The sequence below is a fragment of the Lycium barbarum genome, chromosome 11 (genome assembly GCF_019175385.1).
Source record: "Lycium barbarum isolate Lr01 chromosome 11, ASM1917538v2, whole genome shotgun sequence".
Lineage (NCBI taxonomy): Eukaryota > Viridiplantae > Streptophyta > Magnoliopsida > Solanales > Solanaceae > Lycium > Lycium barbarum.
This window is the reverse complement of record NC_083347.1, coordinates 15,313,145-15,335,413: the sequence shown is the minus strand read 5'-3', so window position 1 is coordinate 15,335,413 and position 22,269 is coordinate 15,313,145. Positions and strand designations below refer to the sequence as shown.

General features: G+C 35.8%; 2 protein-coding genes across 4 annotated transcripts; one reads left to right on the top strand and one right to left on the bottom strand.

Moving 5' to 3' along the window:
* Positions 1-196: 196 nt before the first annotated feature.
* Positions 197-5,510, bottom strand: LOC132617825 (pentatricopeptide repeat-containing protein At2g20710, mitochondrial-like). Its single transcript, XM_060332900.1, has 2 exons — positions 4,909-5,510; positions 197-1,547 (listed from the first exon to the last, which is right to left on the bottom strand). Exons 1-2 carry the CDS (start codon positions 5,209-5,211, stop codon positions 360-362), a joined length of 1,491 nt encoding a protein of 496 aa, XP_060188883.1. The 5' UTR covers positions 5,212-5,510; the 3' UTR covers positions 197-359.
* A 4,451-nt stretch (positions 5,511-9,961) lies between these two features.
* Positions 9,962-14,131, top strand: LOC132618637 (receptor-like protein EIX1). 3 transcript variants are annotated; one of them, XM_060333665.1, is made up of 2 exons: positions 9,962-10,155; positions 10,607-13,549. In XM_060333665.1, the coding sequence occupies exons 1-2, from the start codon at positions 10,148-10,150 to the stop codon at positions 13,449-13,451; spliced, it is 2,853 nt and encodes a 950-aa protein (XP_060189648.1). In that variant the 5' UTR covers positions 9,962-10,147; the 3' UTR covers positions 13,452-13,549. The 3 variants fall into 3 exon arrangements, with proteins under 3 accessions (XP_060189648.1, XP_060189647.1, XP_060189646.1); XM_060333664.1 differs by lacking the exon at positions 9,962-10,155 and adding an exon at positions 13,627-14,131 and having other exon boundaries at positions 10,233-13,451; XM_060333663.1 differs by lacking the exon at positions 9,962-10,155 and adding an exon at positions 13,627-14,131 and having other exon boundaries at positions 10,234-13,482.
* The last annotated feature ends 8,138 nt before the right edge of the window (positions 14,132-22,269 follow it).

Here is a 22,269-nt window from a genome sequence, read left to right as displayed (position 1 = left end):
CTACCTGTAAAAGTAATGAAGGTTGCTACTTAGTAGAGTTTGAAACTACATATGGTGGGTTTTTTTTAAAACAAAACCGAAAAGTGACCAATGCTTATTTCTACCTGCCAAGTCTACAATTATACAAAAGAGCCAGATCATGATCCTCTTACCTATCATCGTAATCCAAGAAAACAAAAAGAAAACAAAATGAGAAGACAATTAAATATCATGCATCCACCCCGAACAAACGTTTCATCCATTTAGATGCAGCAATAGAAACCTCAATTAAAAGCCAGTAGAAAGTTTTTATTAGTGATCAAGATAAAAAAATTAGAGAATCAAATAATCCACTAACCCCTGACATAGAAATTTTCCTACTATTGTAGGCAAGCGTCCTCAAGGTCAGTTTCATCAAGTGCCTTAGACATTTGATTTCCAGTTTCAATATACTTATCCAAACCCTTCTCAACTTCTTTTGGGAAGAGATCTCGCACCCGAAGTAAATCTTTAAGCTCTTGTTCTCGTTGAGTATCTCCTTTTGATTGCAAGTACTTCACACACGAAGCCAAACTATGAAAGTGTGGCTTCCACCCTGGCTGACTAGCCAAGATTGCTTTCCTCATCGTCTCCACTGCTTTCTCCATGTCATTATGTACACAATAACCGAGTGCCAGACGATTCCATGTGCTCCCATTGGGTTGCTTCCCACTCTCCACGAGTTTCTCTATGATTGATATAGCCTTTTCCATATGACCCTTTTTGCAGTAAGCAGTTACGAGCATGTTTGGAATTCGAATGTCAAAGTGTACCCTGTCTGCTTCCCACTCGGCAAATATCTGTTCTGCACCATCAAGATCATCCAACTTTTCTAGTCCACTTATCATACAATGATAACTTGAATTGTGATACTTAACTTTTCTCTTGAATTTATTCCATATACGATAGACATCATCTTTCTTTCCCATACTAGTATAGAGAGTAATGAGCATGTCAATAGCAAGCCTTGACCTTTTCCCCTTGACTAGATGCTCGCATTTCTTCAATGCCTCGTAAGCCTTGTCTATATCACCAGCTTTCAGGTACCCCTTGGCAGCAACTGTGTAAGGACTCCAATCAATCAGCAGAGGATCAGCTTCCATTTTCATCAGAAGCTTCTCCATCTCCGTGACATCAGGAACAGATGCATATGCATTCAAGACGATATTGTGGGTAATCACGTCACCAGCAATGCCTTTGTCTTCCATCTCTAGCACAAGTGACTGTAGCTTCTCAACATCTCCCATTTTAGAATAAAGGGTCAACATAACATTGTACGCCACTGTGCCAGCATAGCCCAACTCCTTCAGCTTTTGCATGGTATCTTCTGCTTTATTTAAGACTTTTGCATCAGCATAGCAGTTCAAGAGAGCGGCATATACCTGGTAGGTTCTTAAATCATCTGGAATGCTAGTGAAATACGTCTCTGCGGCTTTCAGGCCATGGGCTTTTGATATCAAATCCAGTTGGACTGCAACATCTCCAGCCGATATATCAAAATGCTTGGAGTTCTTAATCCACTCATAAATCTGCAATTGCATAAGAAGCAGAAATTGCTATTTGGTAAACTGAACCATTATACAAGTTGGGAAAGAGAAGTAAAATATGCAACCTGGTCTTTTTTTCCTTGGTTTCCCAAAGGCTAGTTTTTAAACGAAAATAGAGCTGATTAATACATACTTCATGATGTAGACGAATTTAGGGATTTCTCTTGTTAAATCAACATTAAACTGATTCAGTAGAAATATTTATACAAGGATCGAACATGCAAGTTTACAAGGTACTTGTTACAAAAAGTCAAGTTGTACAGAGGAGTTAATCAGAAAAGGGAGAAAAGAAAAAGTCATGTTGTATGGAGAATAATAATTTAGTTCATGTGTAGTTTCATAAGTCCACTTCCAGATCTGGTTGATTAATCAAATTAAATGCTCATTTTTTGGGGGAAGAATATAGAGAAAAGGCAGGGAAAGAGAAGACTATTTTAGGAATGACTCTTAGAATACTTAAAAGTTCAAAATCAATCAAGTCCAGCAACTCTACAAAAGCTAATCACTCTTCTTCGCTTAAATTTTTGAATTGATTAAAATGTGTTTGTATTTATTCGAACAAAGAATTTGCAAAATATTTTTTTAACAGAAATAGCACTAGCATAGATTGTTCTACATGGATTGGCAATGATAATAGATATATATGTATTCAAATGCTAATAGTACATTGATATGGATGGCTGTGTGTGTCTCTATATCAAAAAGATTATTTATTTTGTATATAGATGCAAATAAGTATCATTTTGAATGCTAACAAAATCTTCATGTGATCCTTGTATAAGTATCAGAGAGAAAACCCATGCAAATATAACTTTACCAATAGGCGAATATATGTAAGAAATACCGATATCATACTACAGGAAAAAGTTCTGCTTATGTATAGATAATACTATATATGTTTATGTTGACAGGTTGAGAACAAACTGATGTCAAAGTCCCAACTCTTTATTTCCCATAAAAGAAATATCAGCAAACAGTGCTACTTTTCTTTTTTATAGTAGTAACACATTTTACTAACAAACTTATGCATACATGTTTTCCCCTTTATTTTTATGGCATGTCAATAATTCGTATGGGGTAATCTTATTGAGGTTTCAGTGCAATATGCCCATAAACAAAAACAATAGTGTCTCAAAACAAATGTGTCATTTTGAGTTTACAAAACCAGATACCTTCTTTCATATTTGGTAAGTTTTAATAAGTGTAGTAGTTGGGGTAAGGCATACTCATGCATTCTCAAGTGGGCATCTTGGATAACACACATTTCTATGTTTGTTTCAACAAACTTGCAACTATAAACCTACTACGTTTTGAAGAATATAGAAATTATGTAAAAGGGAACATGTTTGGAAAGATATAATAATGTGGGCAGAAAACATGAAAATTCAGGTCAGCGACATAAAATTGGTATAAAAGGATAGATTTTTTTTTTTTCATTTCACTTAATACAAATCAACTCCTTTTCTTACTCTAGGTCAGCACCATAAAATTTCTGAAAAAAAGTACACCTGCTGGTTCCTCCTCTAAGACAAATAACTATGAAGACCAGGGGAGTCATTTTTTTCAATGTCAAGAATATATTAGTGCAGAATTGCTTAGCATAAACTAGAAGCAAATGATCATTATGGTGATAGCGACTACTGGAATTAGACTAGTTAACCATATAAGAGCAAGTGTGAAATTCAGATTACCTAATTCACCCAAAAAAAACAATTTTTCAGCATTGGACTAAAATGAACCGGAATAGAATGGGTGTATATTGAGGATAGATAGCTGGTTGCCTGGTTTCAACTGATTCTCGAATGATGCATAGTTTCTTGATTGATTTATGGATAGTTCTTCGGCTAAAGTGCTTCTTAGAGATATAGAACACTCTACTCTTAGGCGTTAGTCTTAATATCATCGCTATGACAAATTTGCTAGCAAATTACATATGAAAGCAACACTCTCCCCCCGCCACCCTTCTAAATTTCTATCCAGAGAGAAGGATTAAAAGGAGTGTTACTACTCCAGGCATCCACCTAAAGAGAGGTAAGAGAGAAGTCTTTAAATCCCTATAGTCATAGTTACAAACAATCACATCCAATTGAAGTCCAACCAGAGTTACATCAACAAATTAATGGTTAAGCAAATTACAGGGCTTTAGTCTTAAGCCTGGTATGAAAGAAAAAGGTTGATGAAGGTTGCCAACCAACCTGAAAATAGCCAAATAATCATGAATTCTATGAATCTTGGAAATTTGGGATTGAAGCTAATTGATAGATATTGCAGTCCAGAAAAGAGGCGGGTTAACCAGAACATCGCACTGGTAATGCAGAACTGTAAATAAGGATGGTTCAGTCCATATATACTCCCTCCCATTACCATAATAGGACCATGAGATTATTCTTTGGTGCTGACAAGACTGAAGCAATACTTAGCCTCTTCTAATCCCTAAAAGTTTAACAAAGGGATCTCCTTTTGGTTTTTTGCTCACTTGTACATATTTGAGCACCTCCTTTGCCCTGCCATTTTAATACGGTTACCTTTTCTCAATGAAAAAAAAAAATCATTCTTTTTTGTTTTTTGTTTTTTTTTGGGTTAAACTTTGTCTCCATTGATCATTTATGTGCAAAAAGTTACATAGTAGAGTTTGGTATACCAAACTTTGTACATGATCATTGAGGTGAGACTAACCTATACCCCCAACCAAAAAACCAAATAGAAATACAGAGTTCAAGGTGGTTCATAAACTATTTGAGCATTCATTGTCCTATTAACATTTTCCTTGAATTAATTCTATCAGAAGAACAAACCAAATTCAAAGTACACTCCCTCCCATCCTCTTTTGTGCTGAAGAGGCTGAAGCAATACTTTAGCCTCTTCCAATCCTTAAACGATTAAAAGGGATTCCCTTTTGTTTTTTTGCACACTTGTACATATTTCAGCACCTCCTTTGTGCTGCCATTTTAATGCAGTTATACAACAACAACATACCCAGTATAATCCCACAGGTGGAGTCTGAGGAAGATAGAGTGTACGCAGACCTTACCCTAGCTTGTGAGGGTAGAAAGGCTGTTTTCGATAGACCGTCGGCTCAAGGAGAGCTTTTCTTTTTTTTATTTAGTGTGATCTTTTCTATTAAAAAAGAGAGAGATTATTCTTCATTTTCCTATCAACATTCTCCTTCTATGAATTCTATCAGACAAACTACAAAGACACCCCCACCCCAACCCCCACCCAAAAAAAAAAAAAAAAAAAAGGAAGCTCATATCAAGTAGTATGGATTTTGCAAATTAATCATTGGCATTATCTTAATTCAAAAATCAAGATTTGAGAAGTAAAAGCATAAAAGGAAAGAGACCTGAAGGGCACTTTTATAGCGACGATAAGCTCTAAGCTGTTTGATGATACTTTGTAGGTCTTCATACTTAATTGGATTTTCTTCAGTAACCCATTTGTCCAGTATTGGTATCACTGATCCGTTAGAGCGTGTTAAATATAGTAACTTACTGTACAGAGGACTCTTTGCTGGCTTAGTAGAACCTTCATCTTTACTAGACAAAAATGAGGAGGCTAGGGTTTCAGGTTCAGTGGAGTATGAAGAAGCCCTAAGAAAACTGAATTTCCACCATGATTTTACACTTTGCTGAACAAGTTTCACCATTCTTTAGCGCAAGTGTAAAATATGGCTTCACTCTTAACTCTTCACTCTTTTTTAGAAAATTTTAAGAATTTTTAGTAACAAGAAAATAGGAAATAAGTAGAGTATACATTTTCAAAAGAGAAAAAGGGTCAAATATACCTCCTCTGCTATAGTTTTTTTGCTAAATTTATCCTCCGTTTGCTAAAGTAATTAAAAGTACCTGTGTTAGCCAAAGTTTATATTTATACCCCTCCACAGACGGAAAAGCCCAAATCAGTACAAATTACCCATTTTTCAAAATTTACCCATGACCCATACACTTGGATGACCCGACCCGCAATTTTTTTTTCCCCACCCAAATAATATACCCCTGTACGCCTTAGAACTAAACTACTCAGTCAAAACGCAAAAAAAAAAAAAAAAAAAAAAAAAAAAAAACCAACATCACGAACATAACAAATACTACAAATAACCAATTTTCTTGAAAAAAAAAAAAATGTGTAACAACAAAAATTACGTAGTAAGCGGTGACAGTGCCAGCAGAATTCCCTTGGACCAATTTGATTTGCATGTCAATTTTTCCAAACAAGTATTCTCTCTTTGATTCAAAACCAGAACCTGAAGTATTATCAAGTGTAAGAGTAAGAATTTCCCCATTATTTAATATTTTCCCCCTGCCATTACCCCAAGTAATACCAAAATCTTGATTAAGATCACTAGCAGAATATTCAACAACCATACAACTTATAAGTACTACTAGCAAACTAAGTCTTAACACTTCAGGAAAACAAAGAAGCCATTATTATTAGTAGTAGACTGAGGATGGATATTTTTTAGAGAATTGCAAGTGGAATGAAATAATTTCCTTTTATAGAGGAATGAGAATGGAAGAGACAAAATTGTGTCCAGAAAGGGTGGTTCAATGAATGCCATCCGAAAAAAAGAGAGTAGTCAACAGCTTGCATATACTATAATGTAGCTAGCTGAGGAGATAAGGCGCACAGGGGTATATTATTTGGCCGGGGAAAAACTTTTTGCGGGTCGGGCACCCAAGAGGATGGGTCATGGGTAAATTTTGAAAAATGGGTAATTTGGTCTGATTTGGGTTTTTTCGTCTGTGGAGGAATATAAATATGAACTTTGGCTAACATAGGGTATTTTTAATTACTTTAGCTAACGGAGGATAAACTTAGCTAATAAACTATAGTATAGACGTATATTTGACCCTTTTCCCTTTTCAAAACCAAACTTATCTCAAATACCCCAAACTTTTGTGCAAAAATATTCTCAGCAGGGGTATGGCCATGAAAATAAAATATTTTTTATTTTATTTGAAATTTTGAGGTTAGAGTTGAAGATTGAGTTGTATTTGGTTATAGTTTTTGGCTTTTGCAAAACATATTTGGTTGTTTGAATGTAATGAAATTAAAAACAAAGTGAAAATATGATTTTAGGTATTTTTCAAATTTTAAATACAACTAGAAAATTTTATGATCAAAGACTGATTTTCAAATAAAGTGAAAAAATTCTCATGGCCAAACGGATCAATAATAAGTAGAATATCGTTTTCTAAATTCATATGGTAAAAACCGTAAAAGTGGAAATTGAGAAATAAGAAATGCTTTAAAAATATTAATAAAAAAAGTATACTTTCTCTAATAATTTATTATGTGTCAATTGTTAGTCATTAATCAAAAAGAGAAATAATCAGGGATGAACTCTCATGTTTAGTCTACAACAATTGTCATCAGAATAGGTCGATCAACATTTGGAGGGATTAGAAGTAATAGCATGGTAGAATGTTCGGAGTGGTTTTGGCCTTGACTCAGGACGCTAGCAAGTCGTGAGCTACTGAGTCCAAAAAAAACAAAAGAGAATGAGATATCAGTTATCACCAACTAGGTCAGATAGCCCGAAATGGTCGCCTGGATCAAAGAAGTGGTGATAGCTAGTACTGTCAACCGGTTGGAACCGGAACCGGTTATGGAACCGGTTAGAAAACCGGCCGGTTCCGGTTCCAAAACCGGAACCGCCTAACCGGTTCCGGTTTAACCGGTTCCGGTTTACCGGTTTTAAACCTCAAACCGGAACCGGTCCGGTTTGGAGTGATTAAAATCTATTTTTTTTTTGTTTTTTGTATTATATATATATATTATAGTATTTATTTGTATATTGTAGCTATATTTTCATATGTTATACAACTTTATAATTAAAGTTTAAATATTTACTGACTAACAGCCTAACAGCAAGTCACCAATACAGAATAGTGCTTTTCGTATACATATATATGTATAACTTACATATACTTATATATAAATATGTACTATATACTATATATACTTATATATATGTATAACTTAATATATATACTATACATACTTATATATATGTACTATATACTTATATATATATGTATAACTTATTATATATACTATATATATGTATAACTTAATATATATACTAAATATATGTATAACTTAATATATATACTATATATATGTATAACTTAATATATATACTACTTAATATATATGTACTATATACTCTATATACTTATATATATGTATAACTTAATATATATACTACTTAATATATATGTACTATATACTCTATATACTTATATATATGTATAACTTAATATATATACTAAATATATGTATAACTTAATATATATACTACTTAATATATATGTACTATATACTCTATATACTTATATATATGTATAACTTAATATATATACTACTTAATATATATGTACTATATACTCTATATACTTATATATATGTATAACTTAATATATATACTAAATATATGTATAACTTAATATATATACTATATATATGTACTATATACTATATATAGGTATAGCTTAATATATATATATATATAGATATAACTTAATATATATACTATATATATGTATATATATGTACTATATACTAAATATATGCATAACTTAATATATATACTATATATATGTATATATATGTACTATATACTATATATACTAAATATATGCATAACTTAATATATATACTATATATATGTATATATATGTACTATATACTATATATAGGTATAGCTTAATATATATATATATATATAGGTATAACTTAATATATATACTATATATACATATCTACTATATATACAATATATACTTAATATATATACTATATATACAATATATACTTAATATATATACTATATATATATATATAACTTAATATATATATATATATAGGTATAACTTAATATATATACTATATATACATATCTACTATATATACAATATATACTTAATATATATACTATATATACAATATATACTTAATATATATACTATATATATGTATAACTTAATATATATACTAAATATATGTATAACTTAATATATATACTAAATATATGCATAACTTAATATATATATATATATATATAAGTATAACTTAATATATATACTATGTATACATATCTACTATATATACAATATATACTTAATATATATACTATTTTTTTTTTAATTTTAACCGGTTTAACCGGTTCCGGTTCCGGTTTAACCGGTTTAACCGGTTCCGGTTAAAAAAAATTTGGAACCGGACCGGTAAATTAATATCCGGTTAACCGGAACCGGTTAACCGGTATAACCGGTTCCGGTTCGGTTCCGGTTTAACCGGTTCCGGTTACCGGTTAAACCGGTTACAGTTTAACCGGTTGACACCTTTAGTGATAGCCGCGTGACCAATAAAGCCGTTGGTCCTCAAACAAAATGGTTATGATTATTGTCTGTCGATTGTCATTGATTAAAAAAATAGCAATGGAATTATAGTTCTACGAGTTCTCCAACTTAAAAGAGTAGTTGTTTGGATTGGAAATTTGAACACTCCTGGTATTCTATAACATGATTAAACTTTTAAATATAGTAATAAAACTTAAGCTGAGCAAGGCTGGAAAAAAATTTACTGGAGCATTGAAGGACTACATTTTAGTAGGAATTATAACTTTGGGGACCGTGTTAGGTCTGTGATTTTGTTAAAATAGTATATTTCTGAGAAATCGAGTCGTCATACACTAATTGCCGATGTGTTAATCGAGATCAAGAAGTCCATCCATAGTTCAAATTTGTTTTATCCTACTCTTTTTTTCTTAAAGAAAAAGTATTTAAGGCTTTCAAATGTAAAAGCTGATGCTCCGTCCCCTAATAAGTGTCGCCTTAGTAAAAAATACGCATATTAAGAAACCGATAATACAATGTGAAGTTTACTAAATTACCTTATATAATAAAAATAAATTACTTTTTTCTCTTTATTAGAGCATGCACAAGTAGTAATATTTTTATATTGGGAATCTAACAACATCAAGTTACTATATGGCTTACCCAATCATCAATTAGATGTTACTTTAACTTGTTATTTTTTGTCTAAGGATAAAATTGGAAAAAATTAGTTAATTTATGTCTTGATTTCCTAAGATGACACTTATTATGAGATAATTTTTTTTTATTAAAATGACATTTATGATGGAACGGAGGGAGTACTAAAGTAACCAATGCATTATTACCTTTTTTCTTTCTAAAATACCTTGACATACAGAAGCCATAAAATAGGCTATAATAAAAAAAGTTGAGATTTCTACTTCTTTTTCAAAAAAAAAAAAAAAAACAACAACAAGAACCCCCCAAGATTAAAGCTCGTGGGGTCTTCTCTTTGTCAATCACCAAAGCTTATAGTGACATTGGTGAAAGTTTTCCACACAGTAAGTATGAGTTCAATTTTCATTACCCTTTTTCTGTTCCCCAAGATAGTTTTGAACTATTTGTTTTTCATTTCAGAACCAAAAAAATTCATATAGCGTTTTTGAGGTCTTCTATTTGTCTTTTTTATTACTCTTAATTACTGTACTTCCATTAAGTTTGGTTATTTGGAAATAAAAGAAGTCATAGGAGCTTCAGCCGCTGATGTCTCTGTAAGTTGTTCAATTTTGCCGTGTAAATTTTAGTACTATAATTATGTAGTAACTTTTTGACTTGGCAGGGACCTGAGGAAAATTGACAAACAAGAGGGTCCAACTCCTTAAAACCTTCCCAGTTTAATAATTAAAAACGTGCAATTAAGAAGACTATTCGACTAATCCATGTCCCTTATCATGGCAAAAAAAAGAGAGAATATTTTAGTAATCTTAAGAACATTTTAGTAATCTTTTTGTCTATCTTTACACGTTAGTCGTTACAGATAATAAAATGATACAGCAATTTATATTAGCAGATAGACGGTGGTTGTGGTTTTCAGATTTCATTTGGTCTTAATTGTAATTTGCTCAATATTCTGAAGATGATTGTAGCTGAAAGATTCATTCAACAGCTTGTTGTCTTTGCCATTTTTGTTGTGCTGTCAGTCAACTGTGGTTTTGTGTTCAGTTCAGGAGTTGGTGACGGTCAAATCAAGTGCCCTGAGACAGAGAAAGAAGCTCTTCTCAGTTTCAAACGGGAGTTATTGGACGTCTATGGACGACTTTCTTCTTGGGGAAATGAGGGGTTTAATCAAGATTGTTGCAGATGGAGAGGTGTCCATTGTGATAATCAAACCGGTAATGTCATCAGACTCGATCTTCGTGGCCCTTCCAGTCCCAATGCATCTGTTACTATTGCACCATTCATAGGTAAGATAAGTCCTGCCTTGCAAAAATTGAAGCAATTAAAGTATTTGGATCTTAGTTACAATCAAATTTCAGGAGGCATACCCGATTTTCTTGGTTCTCTGAGTAACTTGGAATACCTCAACTTATCTTGTGTTGGTGATGATTTTACAACAGTTTCTCCTAATCTTGGCAATCTTTCTAGCTTAAACACCCTTGATCTAAGCCGTAACGGTTTCCTATCTGTGAATAACCTCGAGTGGCTTTCGCGTCTTCATCAATTGAGATACCTTGCCATAGGTTATGTTAATCTAAGTAAAGCAACTGATTGGCTACAAGCAGTGTTTAAGCTTCCCTTCCTTCAAGTCTTGAGCGTGCCTGGTTCTAAGCTTCCTGCCGTTGTCCCTTCTGTGTTTCCTTCCAGTAATTCTTTGATGTCCCTTTCAACCCTTGATCTCTCTTCCAATAATCTCAATACTTCTGTATATACCTGGCTGTTTAACTTGAGCAATCTGACTTACCTTGATCTCTCTGGTAATGCTATATATGGTCCAATTCCTGATGCTTTTGGGAATATGAAATCCCTACAACACCTTGATCTCTCTCGGAATGCGCTTGGAGGTGGCTTCCCTAGATGCCTTGGTAATAATTTGAAGTTTTTGCGATTGTCTTCTAATAATTTAGATGGACAGCTACCTGAGATAATGAAAAACTTGTCATGCATGTCGGATTCTCTAGAGTACCTGAACCTAGAAGAGAATCACATTGGTGGTTCACTGACTGATATCATAGCAAACTTTACATCTTTGAGAGAACTGAGGCTCGGACGTAATAAGTTGAATGAATCCATCCCCAGAGTAGTTGGAAATCTTCCAAGTCTTGTTATTTTGGATTTATCTTGGAACAGAATCGCGGGATCAGTCCCTGATCTTTTACTATTATCGTCGTTGAGGGAATTACATCTTTCACATAATCAGTTCACTGGTTTAACAGAGAGTATTGGACGCCTTTCCAAACTTGAGAAGCTGAACCTTGATTTCAATCAGCTTGAAGGCACAATATCTGAAGCTCATCTGTTCAAGCTCTCACAATTACGTGAGTTAGACATCTCTTATAATGCTCAACTACGTATTCGAGTCAGTTCAGATTGGATCCCCCCTTTTCAACTGGATCTCATTCGTTTTACCCACTGTAAATTGGGTCCTCAATTCCCAAACTGGCTGCGGAACCAGAATAATATTTCCGAACTTGATTTTTCAGCCTCTGGAATTTCGGGTGAAGTTCCTAATTGGTTCTGGGAGCAGTTCCCTGGAATGAGCTTCTTAAACCTTTCTTACAATGATGTGGGTGGAAATATACCAGATCTCTCAAGGAAGATGAGTGATGTTCTTTGCATAGATTTGGCCACAAACAAATTCAGTGGTCCATTGCCAAAATTTCCTACCAGTCTTGTAACACTTGATCTCTCCAGCAATATGTTTTCCGGGACCATCTCCTTCATTTGTGACAATTTTGATTACTTGGGATATCTTGACCTCTCAGATAACAGGTTTTCTGGAGAGCTTCCTCACTGCTGGACGCTTAGAAGTATAGTGCATCTTAATTTAGGGAACAATAACTTCTTTGGGAAGATACCTAATACGTTAGGTTCATTGCAGACGATGGGAATGCTGCACCTTCAAAACAATCATTTGATAGGAGAACTACCTCGGTCCCTGGCAAACTGCAAAAAGTTGAGGGTTATAGATGTTGGGTCCAACAACTTGTCTGGTGAACTTCCAGCATGGATTGGGACTAACATATCTGATATCATTATTGTTATCTTAAAATCCAACAGGTTAAGTGGAAGCATACCTTCAAGCATATGCCAGCTAAAGAAACTTCAAATCTTGGACTTAGCTGCAAATAAGATATCTGGGACCATACCAAAATGTATCAACAACCTCACTGCCATGACTGAAGAAGAGAGTACAATGCAACAAATCAAGAGTTGGTATTTTCAGGTCGACGATGAAGGTGATGTCACAATAAATGCCTCATATGATGAGAGTGCAATTTTGACGTGGAAAGGAAGACAATTTGAATACAGCAGCATACTTGGTATGGTGAAGAGCATTGATCTTTCAAGCAACAACTTGGTGGGAGAAATCCCTATTGAAATTACATCTCTTTTGGGTTTGCATGGTTTAAACCTGTCAATAAACAATTTAACCGGCAGCATCCCTCTGAGGCTTGGTCAAATGAGGGCACTCAATTTCCTTGACTTAAACAGAAATGATCTTTCAGGGGAAATTCCTGCTGGTCTTTCACAGTTAAGTCACCTGGGAGTCTTGAACTTGTCATATAACAACTTTTCTGGCCGAATCCCTTTAGGTGAACAATTACTGACTTTCAACAACAGATCCTACATTGGCAATCATGGACTTTGTGGCTATCCACTAACGGAAGCTTGCTTTGTGGAGGAACTGCCTCGAGATCAAATGTTGAGTGATGAGGACGAGTTTATAACTGCAGGATTTTATATTAGTATGGGGATTGGCTTTCTTTCTGCATTTTTGGTAGTCTCTGCTCTGATCTTAAATAGAAGGTGGACATACGGCCCACTCAGATACTTGGAAATCAATTAGGTAATTAGCATGTAACATCACACAATTAACGGTAGGTTTACTCGAATTCCATGTGCATTTGTACACCACAAGAATCAGCAAAGCCTCAGATATTTATACTGTGCAAGCTGTTTTCTCTAACCTTTCTAGACTGTCAAAATTTCGTTTAACGTTGATAAATTGTTTAATACCACAGGTGACCGTCGTTTTCTCCAGTGAACCATTCATTTTATGGAGCATCGTAGATCATCTGAGTGCAATCAAGAGCACACATCATCTCTGCCTCCCCTTGTTAATTGGAATATAGCGGTTATCTAGGATTTGACAGTTACTTTATTTGCTTCGAATTCTCTGCTACTCTGTACCCAATACATCAACTAAACTGCATTCACTGGATCTTTTCTCGCAGCAAATTGATAATGCAGTGTATATATGTCTGGTAGTATGCCCAAAATAGGCTACTAAAGACACTTTTGCAGTTTCCCGACCCCTCAAGAGAAAATGATAAGAAAAGAAAGGAGTTGGAAAACCTTAAATGTCCAGGCAGGAAAGGACAACTTCCTGTCATCAATTCTGCAAAAATCCCAACCAAATGCTCTGATTCTGCTGTTACTAGGCTTTAACTCAAAACATAGCCATGTATACTTCCCCAATTTCCCACTTAGTAACTCGTATCGTCCTTACTAGTATATTCACAATGTCCCAACTTCCCCAATCACTCTGAGCTTCAATATTTGATATTTCTATATCTTCCTACAATGACCATGAATCAATGAAGTACACTACATTAAGATAAAATGTTCATTAGCTCTCGATTTGCTTTCATCAATGGCTCAAAGTAAATGTGCCTCACCATTTTCTTAAAGCATCACTTTTTAATAATTTACATGAGGTCTTGGCTCATCATTTTCTGAATCATGAAGCTAAACTTCCTTGTACGAATTTTTTTCATCAACAATAATATCTGATTCAGCTGAGTTTTGATTGTGAGAATGAGCAAGTAACAAAAATCGTCTTATTTAAGCAAAGGAAAAAGGGTTAAATATTTCTGAATAAGCAACCACCCCGCCCACCCCACCCCCAACCCCAAAACAAGAAGAATAACAATAATGGTGTGGATTCAACTTGTTAAGATAACTCCATATATTGATCAAGCCATTGTCGATAACATGATCTTATCCACCAGCCACCCTTCTACTTTAACCAATTCTAATATCATCTTCAACTATAACTGATTTTGTGCTCCAATCTCCTTCAACTATGCATGTTTACCGCTCACACTAAGCTCCTGACTTTATAAAGAGACATTTTCCACTAATATATCACAAGGACAACTTATTTTGTTAAGTAAAAATTCATTTCAAATCTTAGTAAATGTCGATAGTATAGGGTGGAATTCGAACGATTCAAAGTTATGACAATTGTGTGGTTGTTTATGATGTGTTTTAATCCTACTTGATTGTTCCTAAGACAGAATAGAATTATGATTACTAACAGTAGCATATAAGCTTTTTATTAGCCCAACAATGCTAACAAACATAGAATTATAGCACTAATTACAATTTGAAAAAAAACAAAAATCTAAACTGTAATGAACCCAAATATAATTTTGGGGCACGTGGGAAGCACATGAGTTTTAAGCGCCAAGTCACTCCCATACATACACACATGAACCAAGGGAAAGAGTTATGTAAAAATTCGTCTAATTCTTGATTTCTAGTTCTCTAATCACTCTCCATCTCTCCCACAGTTCTTCTTCTCTTCCCTCATCTTCTTCTTCTTTCTTATTCTTTTAGGATTTCGCAGAGGAATTCAAGCTCGTTAATGGAGTTTAGTTTCGAATTATATCTCCATTTTACTCTTCATTGTAGCTACTGTTGTATTAAATTCTACAAGTTACAGAATATCCATTTCTGCCCTAATTCTTTGATTTTGATTCAAGTACATTACATAAACATATCCTTAATTTGTAATCTACTCAATTCCTTGGGACATTGAGTTCAAAATTTGCATAATTGTAACCACTAACTCGTATTCTCGACTTCAAAACTCTCACTTAGAAACCTCAATTTTAGTTTCAGTCACTTGATTAATCATATCGACTAAAACACATTAAGCCCCTGCTTGGATGGTTGTTTCTTCTGGTTCATTAATGTATGTTTTTTATGAAACCATGTTTGTATCCATTGTTCTTAAAATTATGTGGTATGGTATTGTAAACCCGTTGTAATTCCGTGGTTATATAATCATGAAAAAAAGTTCAATTTTTGTAACCACGGGTTTGGTGGTTTTTGCGTGGTTACGTATTTCATTTCTTCATTATATCCCACCCCAGCCCCACCCTACCACTCACCCCACCCCCACCCTACCACTTACCCCACCCCCACCCTACCTCCCACGCCACCCCCACCCTACCACGCCCATCCCCGCCCAACCACCCACCCCACCCCACAACTACTCCACCCCTCTGTCATCCACTCCACCCTACCACCCACCACCCCAACCACCACCCACTACCCCTCACCACCGCCCAACCCCACCTTCATCCCACAACCACTCACCCCCAACCTACCACCCACTACCCCTACCCTCATCCCACAACCACCCACCTCACACCACCCATCCCTCCACCGCCCCCACCCACTACCCGTCACCCCCACCCTACCACTCACTACCCCCACCATCATCCCACAACCACCCATCCCTCCGCCCCCCCACCCACCTAATGACCACCCCACCCAACACCTACTTATTTTTAAAGTTCCTAGTTTATCCTTTCCCTGAGTTTTTATTGATATATATAAGGGAAAATACATTAAAACCCCCCAACGTATAGCCGGATTAATTATGACTCACCCAACTTTTGCGGGCGACTTATTACCCCCTGGCCTTATTTTTTCTGTATTTTTGTACTTTTTTTCGGCTGACATGGCACAAAAAAATTTCATACCCAGTTGCACAGGGGAGAGTGTTGCACACTTTCCACCACATCGGTGCCACCTCAGCGCCACGTCAGTGCCACCTCGACGCCACGTCACTAAACCCTTCTTCTTCTTCTTCTTCTTCTTCTTCTTCTTCATTCCACCCACCATTAATTTTATTCTCTTCACCACTAACCCTCAACTTTAATTCACAGAGCAATTGTTATTTTCCAGACACAGTGCTAGTCCAAGAAATCATATGACATGCCGAAGTTATACAAATACAGAGACAAGATTGACAACAAAGAAATTAAACAAAACTTCAAAGTAAAAATGCTCTACAAGATGTGTACTTTAATGTTCCCTATCAGTTCAACCAATGCATAAACCACGACATAGTACTGCCTAAAAGCGTCAATTTCATCAAATTCACAGCAGCTTTCCCATCAGATTTTACTTGCAAACTAATTTTGACTAACAAATCACCAACATACAAAAATTTCAAATTCAAAATTGGTAACCCAACAACATTTTCGACTACCCATTTCAGATTTAAGAATTCGATTACTCCATTTCAGATCCAAAAATTTCAGAGATTACATTCTTCAGTTTCCATTTGTTCAATGCTTTGGCTTAGTGTTGGCATTTAGCTGAAATTAACATTTTGGAAGTGCCACTGGTGATGAAATTTCCAATCATGACTTAGTGTATCATAAACAATATCTTTCAATTTACTTACATCCTGATCCCACCTTGATGTGTTTACTCACTTATGCCGATTTTCCTTCTCGCCTGAGAAATAACAACCAAGATTTATTTTTGAGTTTGCTAGTTCCCCTCGCAGTTACTCTCTTAAATAGATCGAAAAGTAAACCAACTTCCTGGAAATTGATGCTACCTAAATCATGGCTAATGCTTTTTTTATTTCCTCTAATTTTTCTATCATTGGAGGAAAATGTAGGATTGAATCGACAAAAATGGAGTTTCGGAAGTGAAGAAAAAGAATGAAGAAGAAGAAGATGGGTGGGGAAAATAAGGGGTGGGGTGGAATGAAGAAGATGAAGATGGGTGGGAAAATGAGGGGTGGGGTGGAATGAAGAAGAAGAAGATAAGTCGGGAAAATGAGAGGTGGGTGGAATGAAAAAGAAGAAGGGTTTAGTGACGTGGCGCTGAAGTGGCACTGATGTGGCGTCGATGTGGTGGAGAGTGTGCAACACTCTCCCCTATGCAACTGGGTATGAAATTTTTTTGTGTCATGTCAGTCGAAAAAAAGTACAAAAATACAGAAAAAAATAAGGCCAGGGGGGTAATAGGTCGCCCGCAAAGGTTGGGTGCGTCATAATTAATCCGGCTATACGTTGGGGGGGGGGGGTTTAATGTATACTAATTTCTAATTAAGAGTTAAGGGTATTTTAGTAAACTTATAAGTTATTATACAGTACCATACAGTCAAGCCAAACAACAAATGTTATTAAACCACAACAAACGATATAGTCTATCTAAACATTATGTTTAATAATACAATACAATACAATACAATACAATACAATACCATACTGTACATTAATGAACCACGGGAAATAACCATCCAAATAGGGGGTAAGGTTCGAGCAATATAATATAAAACTCTGAGGATGAAGCTGCAATTTGTTTTCTATTTTAGCAAATTAGTTAAATTTTCTTTTCTTTATTAAAGTTTTTTTTTTTTTTGGATCAATTGCTTAAATGGGTTGTGAATGGTTTGGATCTAATTATATGCGAACCATCGAATTACTACATATTAACTCCATCTTCCCATTTTAACAATTACTTTAGCTCTTTTTATATCCATTAACAAAAAAATACTTGCAAGTTATAGTTTGCTAAGTTGTTACTAAGTAATTAGAGATTGATTATTTCTCTTAATTATTATGCATACTTGTTAAATGTTACAGATATAGTTGGAAATAATGTCAACTTTAGTCTTGAATTTCTAAAGTGACAATTATTTAGGATAAATTATTTGAGCTAAAATGACGGTTAAAATAAAACGAAGAGGGTAATTGAAAAGTCTACCTCTATATATGAAGCATAAAATATCAAAGAGGTCAAGAAAATGGGCGCATCTCAAACTATTCTTAGGACCCGTTTGGCCATGACAATTATTCACTTTATGGTGTTTGGCCAAAAAAATTTCAAATACAACTTCAATTTGGAGTTTCAAAAACAATCAAAACCTTGTTTTTCACTTTTTTCATTTTCTGTTTTGGACCTTTACTTTATTTTTTTATTTTAAACTTTTACCCCAAAAGTTTATATGTTGCACAATTTTTACTCTAAAAGTTCATATAACGTCTTTTTCACTTGTGAGAGGCAACTTATGCTGCTCAGTTGCTCTCCACTCCAACAACATTGAACATCATGTGCTAAAAAGCCTCTAAAAGAAAAGAAGCAAGTAGGAATTTTGCAACAAAATCATATTTAGAGATGCTATATTTTTTGTGTACACTAGTAAGCCTCTCACTTGCAGCCTTTTGATGGAAAGAAACCATCAATTTTGAGCACTCCAAAAGCTGATCTCAAAGTATAATTGCTATATCTCTCGCACTGGTTATGTTTATTAATTGCTTTGGGTGGTTTTGCTAGTTTTTAATTGAGGGTATAAAGAGAAACTAGTCAAATGTCCCCTCAACGTTTGGCCGGTTTAATTATGATGCACCCAACTTTTGCGGGCGACCTATTACCCCCCTGAGCATTTTAAAATTGGAATATTTACCCCCCTAAATGCTTACGTGGCAAAGTAGTGTGTTTCACTCTCTTTGAGAGAGTGAGCACCAAAAACAAGTATTAAATTTTATTTTTAATATACTTTTCATAAATATATGTATTTTTCCTTATTTTTTTCTATCTCATTTCTAAAAATGCTTTTCCTTATTTTTTACTTTTACTCCCTCCTTCTCTTCTTTCATCAAGAGCCGCCGCCGGACTTCATCGCCGATGAGCGGCCACTGCCCCAACGACCCACCTTCCTTCATCTCCTTCTCTCCACTGCTTGTACCAGCGCTAATGACCCCTCCCCCTTCCTTCGTCATCTACTCTCCCTCCCGCTTCACCGCTCTCCGGAAGTGATGACCGGCGAGCCACCATCACCAAAACAACCCTCAAGCCGCCACTGCCTCCCCTCTTCCTACCCTTCTTCGCCGACGACAATGCCACCACCAAAACCAACCACCCTTCTCTCCTCCTCACTGCCACTCTTCTACAACCAACGCCCCCTCCCCCTCGTTAGCACCATCTCCACCACCCAGTCACCTATTTCATCAAACTCCCTTGAAATTTTTGTTCAGTTGCACTTTAAAATTATATAAATTTCATGATTCTTTGATCCAATTTTAGTTTTTAAAAGATACATACTAAATTTCGAAAATTGAAACCTTATGCCAGGGAGGCGGTCCGGCGTTTTATGAGGGTGAAAGTTGGTGGTTTTCAAAAAAGAGAAGAAGCAGCCCCGTGGAAATTCTTGAACTCACTGCGTCGTCTCCCTGTCTACCTGTGGGCATGAACAGAGCGTCCAAGGAAAACGGACGTCAGTACGAATATTGTACTGAGTATGTAAGGCATAACAATGGAAATACGTCAATGAGATAAAGGAAACATCAACAAGGAGAAACTGTATGTGACTGTCACGTATAGAAGAAATAGCACATGCTGACTTACTTTATATCCATCATCATATCATATATTGTTGCGGAACGTGCAGCCCGGTTCATACATCATCATATATATAAATATATTGCCGTGGAACGTACGGCCCGATCCATAAATAATATAGTATATTAGTGTCGAGGAACGTACGGACCGATCCATATATAATATAGTATGTTAGTGCCGAGGAACGTACGGCCCGATCCATCACCCATATATCCCGCGTCCGGGCACCCCGCGTCCGGGATGAAATCATGATATGCCAGCTGATCAGGTGGCTATGCGTCTATAGCGCCTCATTTTTTCCCCATGTCCCCTATATACGTATACATATCATCATCATAATGCATGCATAAGAACTCAAGGACAACTATACTTTATCGGGGTGACGTAAGGTCGTGGTCTCCCGATTTCATTATGGACATCTATAAGTATCCTGCCTCACCATGAAGGAAGAACTGTATAAGGTGAGTGTATACAATACATGATATACTTAACTTAATGGTATTCTGCCTCACCTCGGAGGGAACAATGTATGAGGTGAGTGTATACAACATACGACATCATTAGCGTTATAGGAACTTCATCACATGGACTCTAGAGTCTTTAAACTCAAGCTTATAATCATAGGACTCATAACATATCTCTTGTCTCGTATAGCTATTCATGATCATAGATTCTTGACTTTCTGGGATATATACTCTTTTCGCTTGCTACTCTTTTCGCTTGCTTGCTTCCCCTATGATGCACTCATGTATACCTTCAAGAGAATTCATGCCGTCGTTAGCTAAGCAATTATAAGAACGGACTACTATTCCTAAGAGAAATTGACAAGCATTTCCTTTGTTTATACTACGTTTCCCATATTCTATTTCAGCTCCCAAACATTCGAATCACAATATAGAAACCAACAGTCATCATTTACATACAATTAGCAAACTCCACCAATTTCCTCCAATTTCTCCACATTTAGTGGTTTTATCTTATCGTCACATTTTCTCATACATCACACCTATTTCATGGTCTATACGTCATTTATAACATATTCATACTCCCAACTCATCAATAGTCGTAATTTAATCCAACTATCATTCAACTATGGCACTATTCACGTTTTATGACCCATTTACTACACTCTTCTATAATCCAAGTGTTTCAACGTGTAAATACTTCAATCATCATGAGAAAGTCATGGAACTTACCTTAGACAGTGATTAAACAAGTCTTGAGTGGAGTTCCCCTTCTAGCACCAAAACCCTACCTCACCTTCCTTAGGAATTTCTTGAAGAAGATAAATCTTATTTGAGTTTCATACACTTGGGTTCATGAATTTGATGTTGTTAATCTTGGTTCCCTTTGATTTATCTTGTGGATGAAATGATGAGAGGGTTCTAGAGGGTTTTAGGATAAAAAATGGTGAAAAAATGAGTTAGAAACGAAGTTGGGTCTATATATAATGGTCCAGAAAATTCTGGATCGACACAACCTGCGGCACACTTCGCGAGTCGCAGGTGGTGTCGCGGAGCTTGCCAGCTGACCGATCCTTACTGGCACAATCTGCGATGAAACGGCGTGGTCGCGGGTCATGTCCGCGAGTCGCAGGTAATCCGCGATTCGCGGATGGTGTCGCGGATGGTGCCAGAAGGTGCCCGTAACAGTCTGTCGTAGAATGACCATAACTTTTGATCCCGATATGCTGTGGGGGCCCACGACCTGTGGTTGGAAAGATATTTCAATTATCTACAACTTTTATCCTGTGGTGTTTTTCCCAAATTCCAACTTTATAATAGCGTTTTGTCCCCTCCAACCCAGATCATCTGAAAACGGTTCCTTAACTCACCCCTTCTGGATGGCCTATGCTCATACTTGGCTTATGAGTCCTTCTTGAAACTTACTTGACACTTCATTACCAATATAAGGGACATTATAATTCTTCTCCAATAATTCATTAAGACATCATTAATTCGATACTCGTATCCGTCCTTCGCCAGTCAATTCACTGTACACGAACGAAAATTTTTCCGAGGTGTAACAGTGCAGCAGGCTATTGGTCTAAATTATTTGACATATGTGGGGTTTGGGACTTTTGGAACTAGTGTGATAGTGGTACAATTTATCTCTTGCAGCATCTCCCCATTACAAAAGAAATCTAGGACAGCCTCTATTACATCCTCTCCTACTAAGCTCCATTGGTCTTTAAAAAACTCAGCAGGGAATCCATCCTCTCCTGGAGC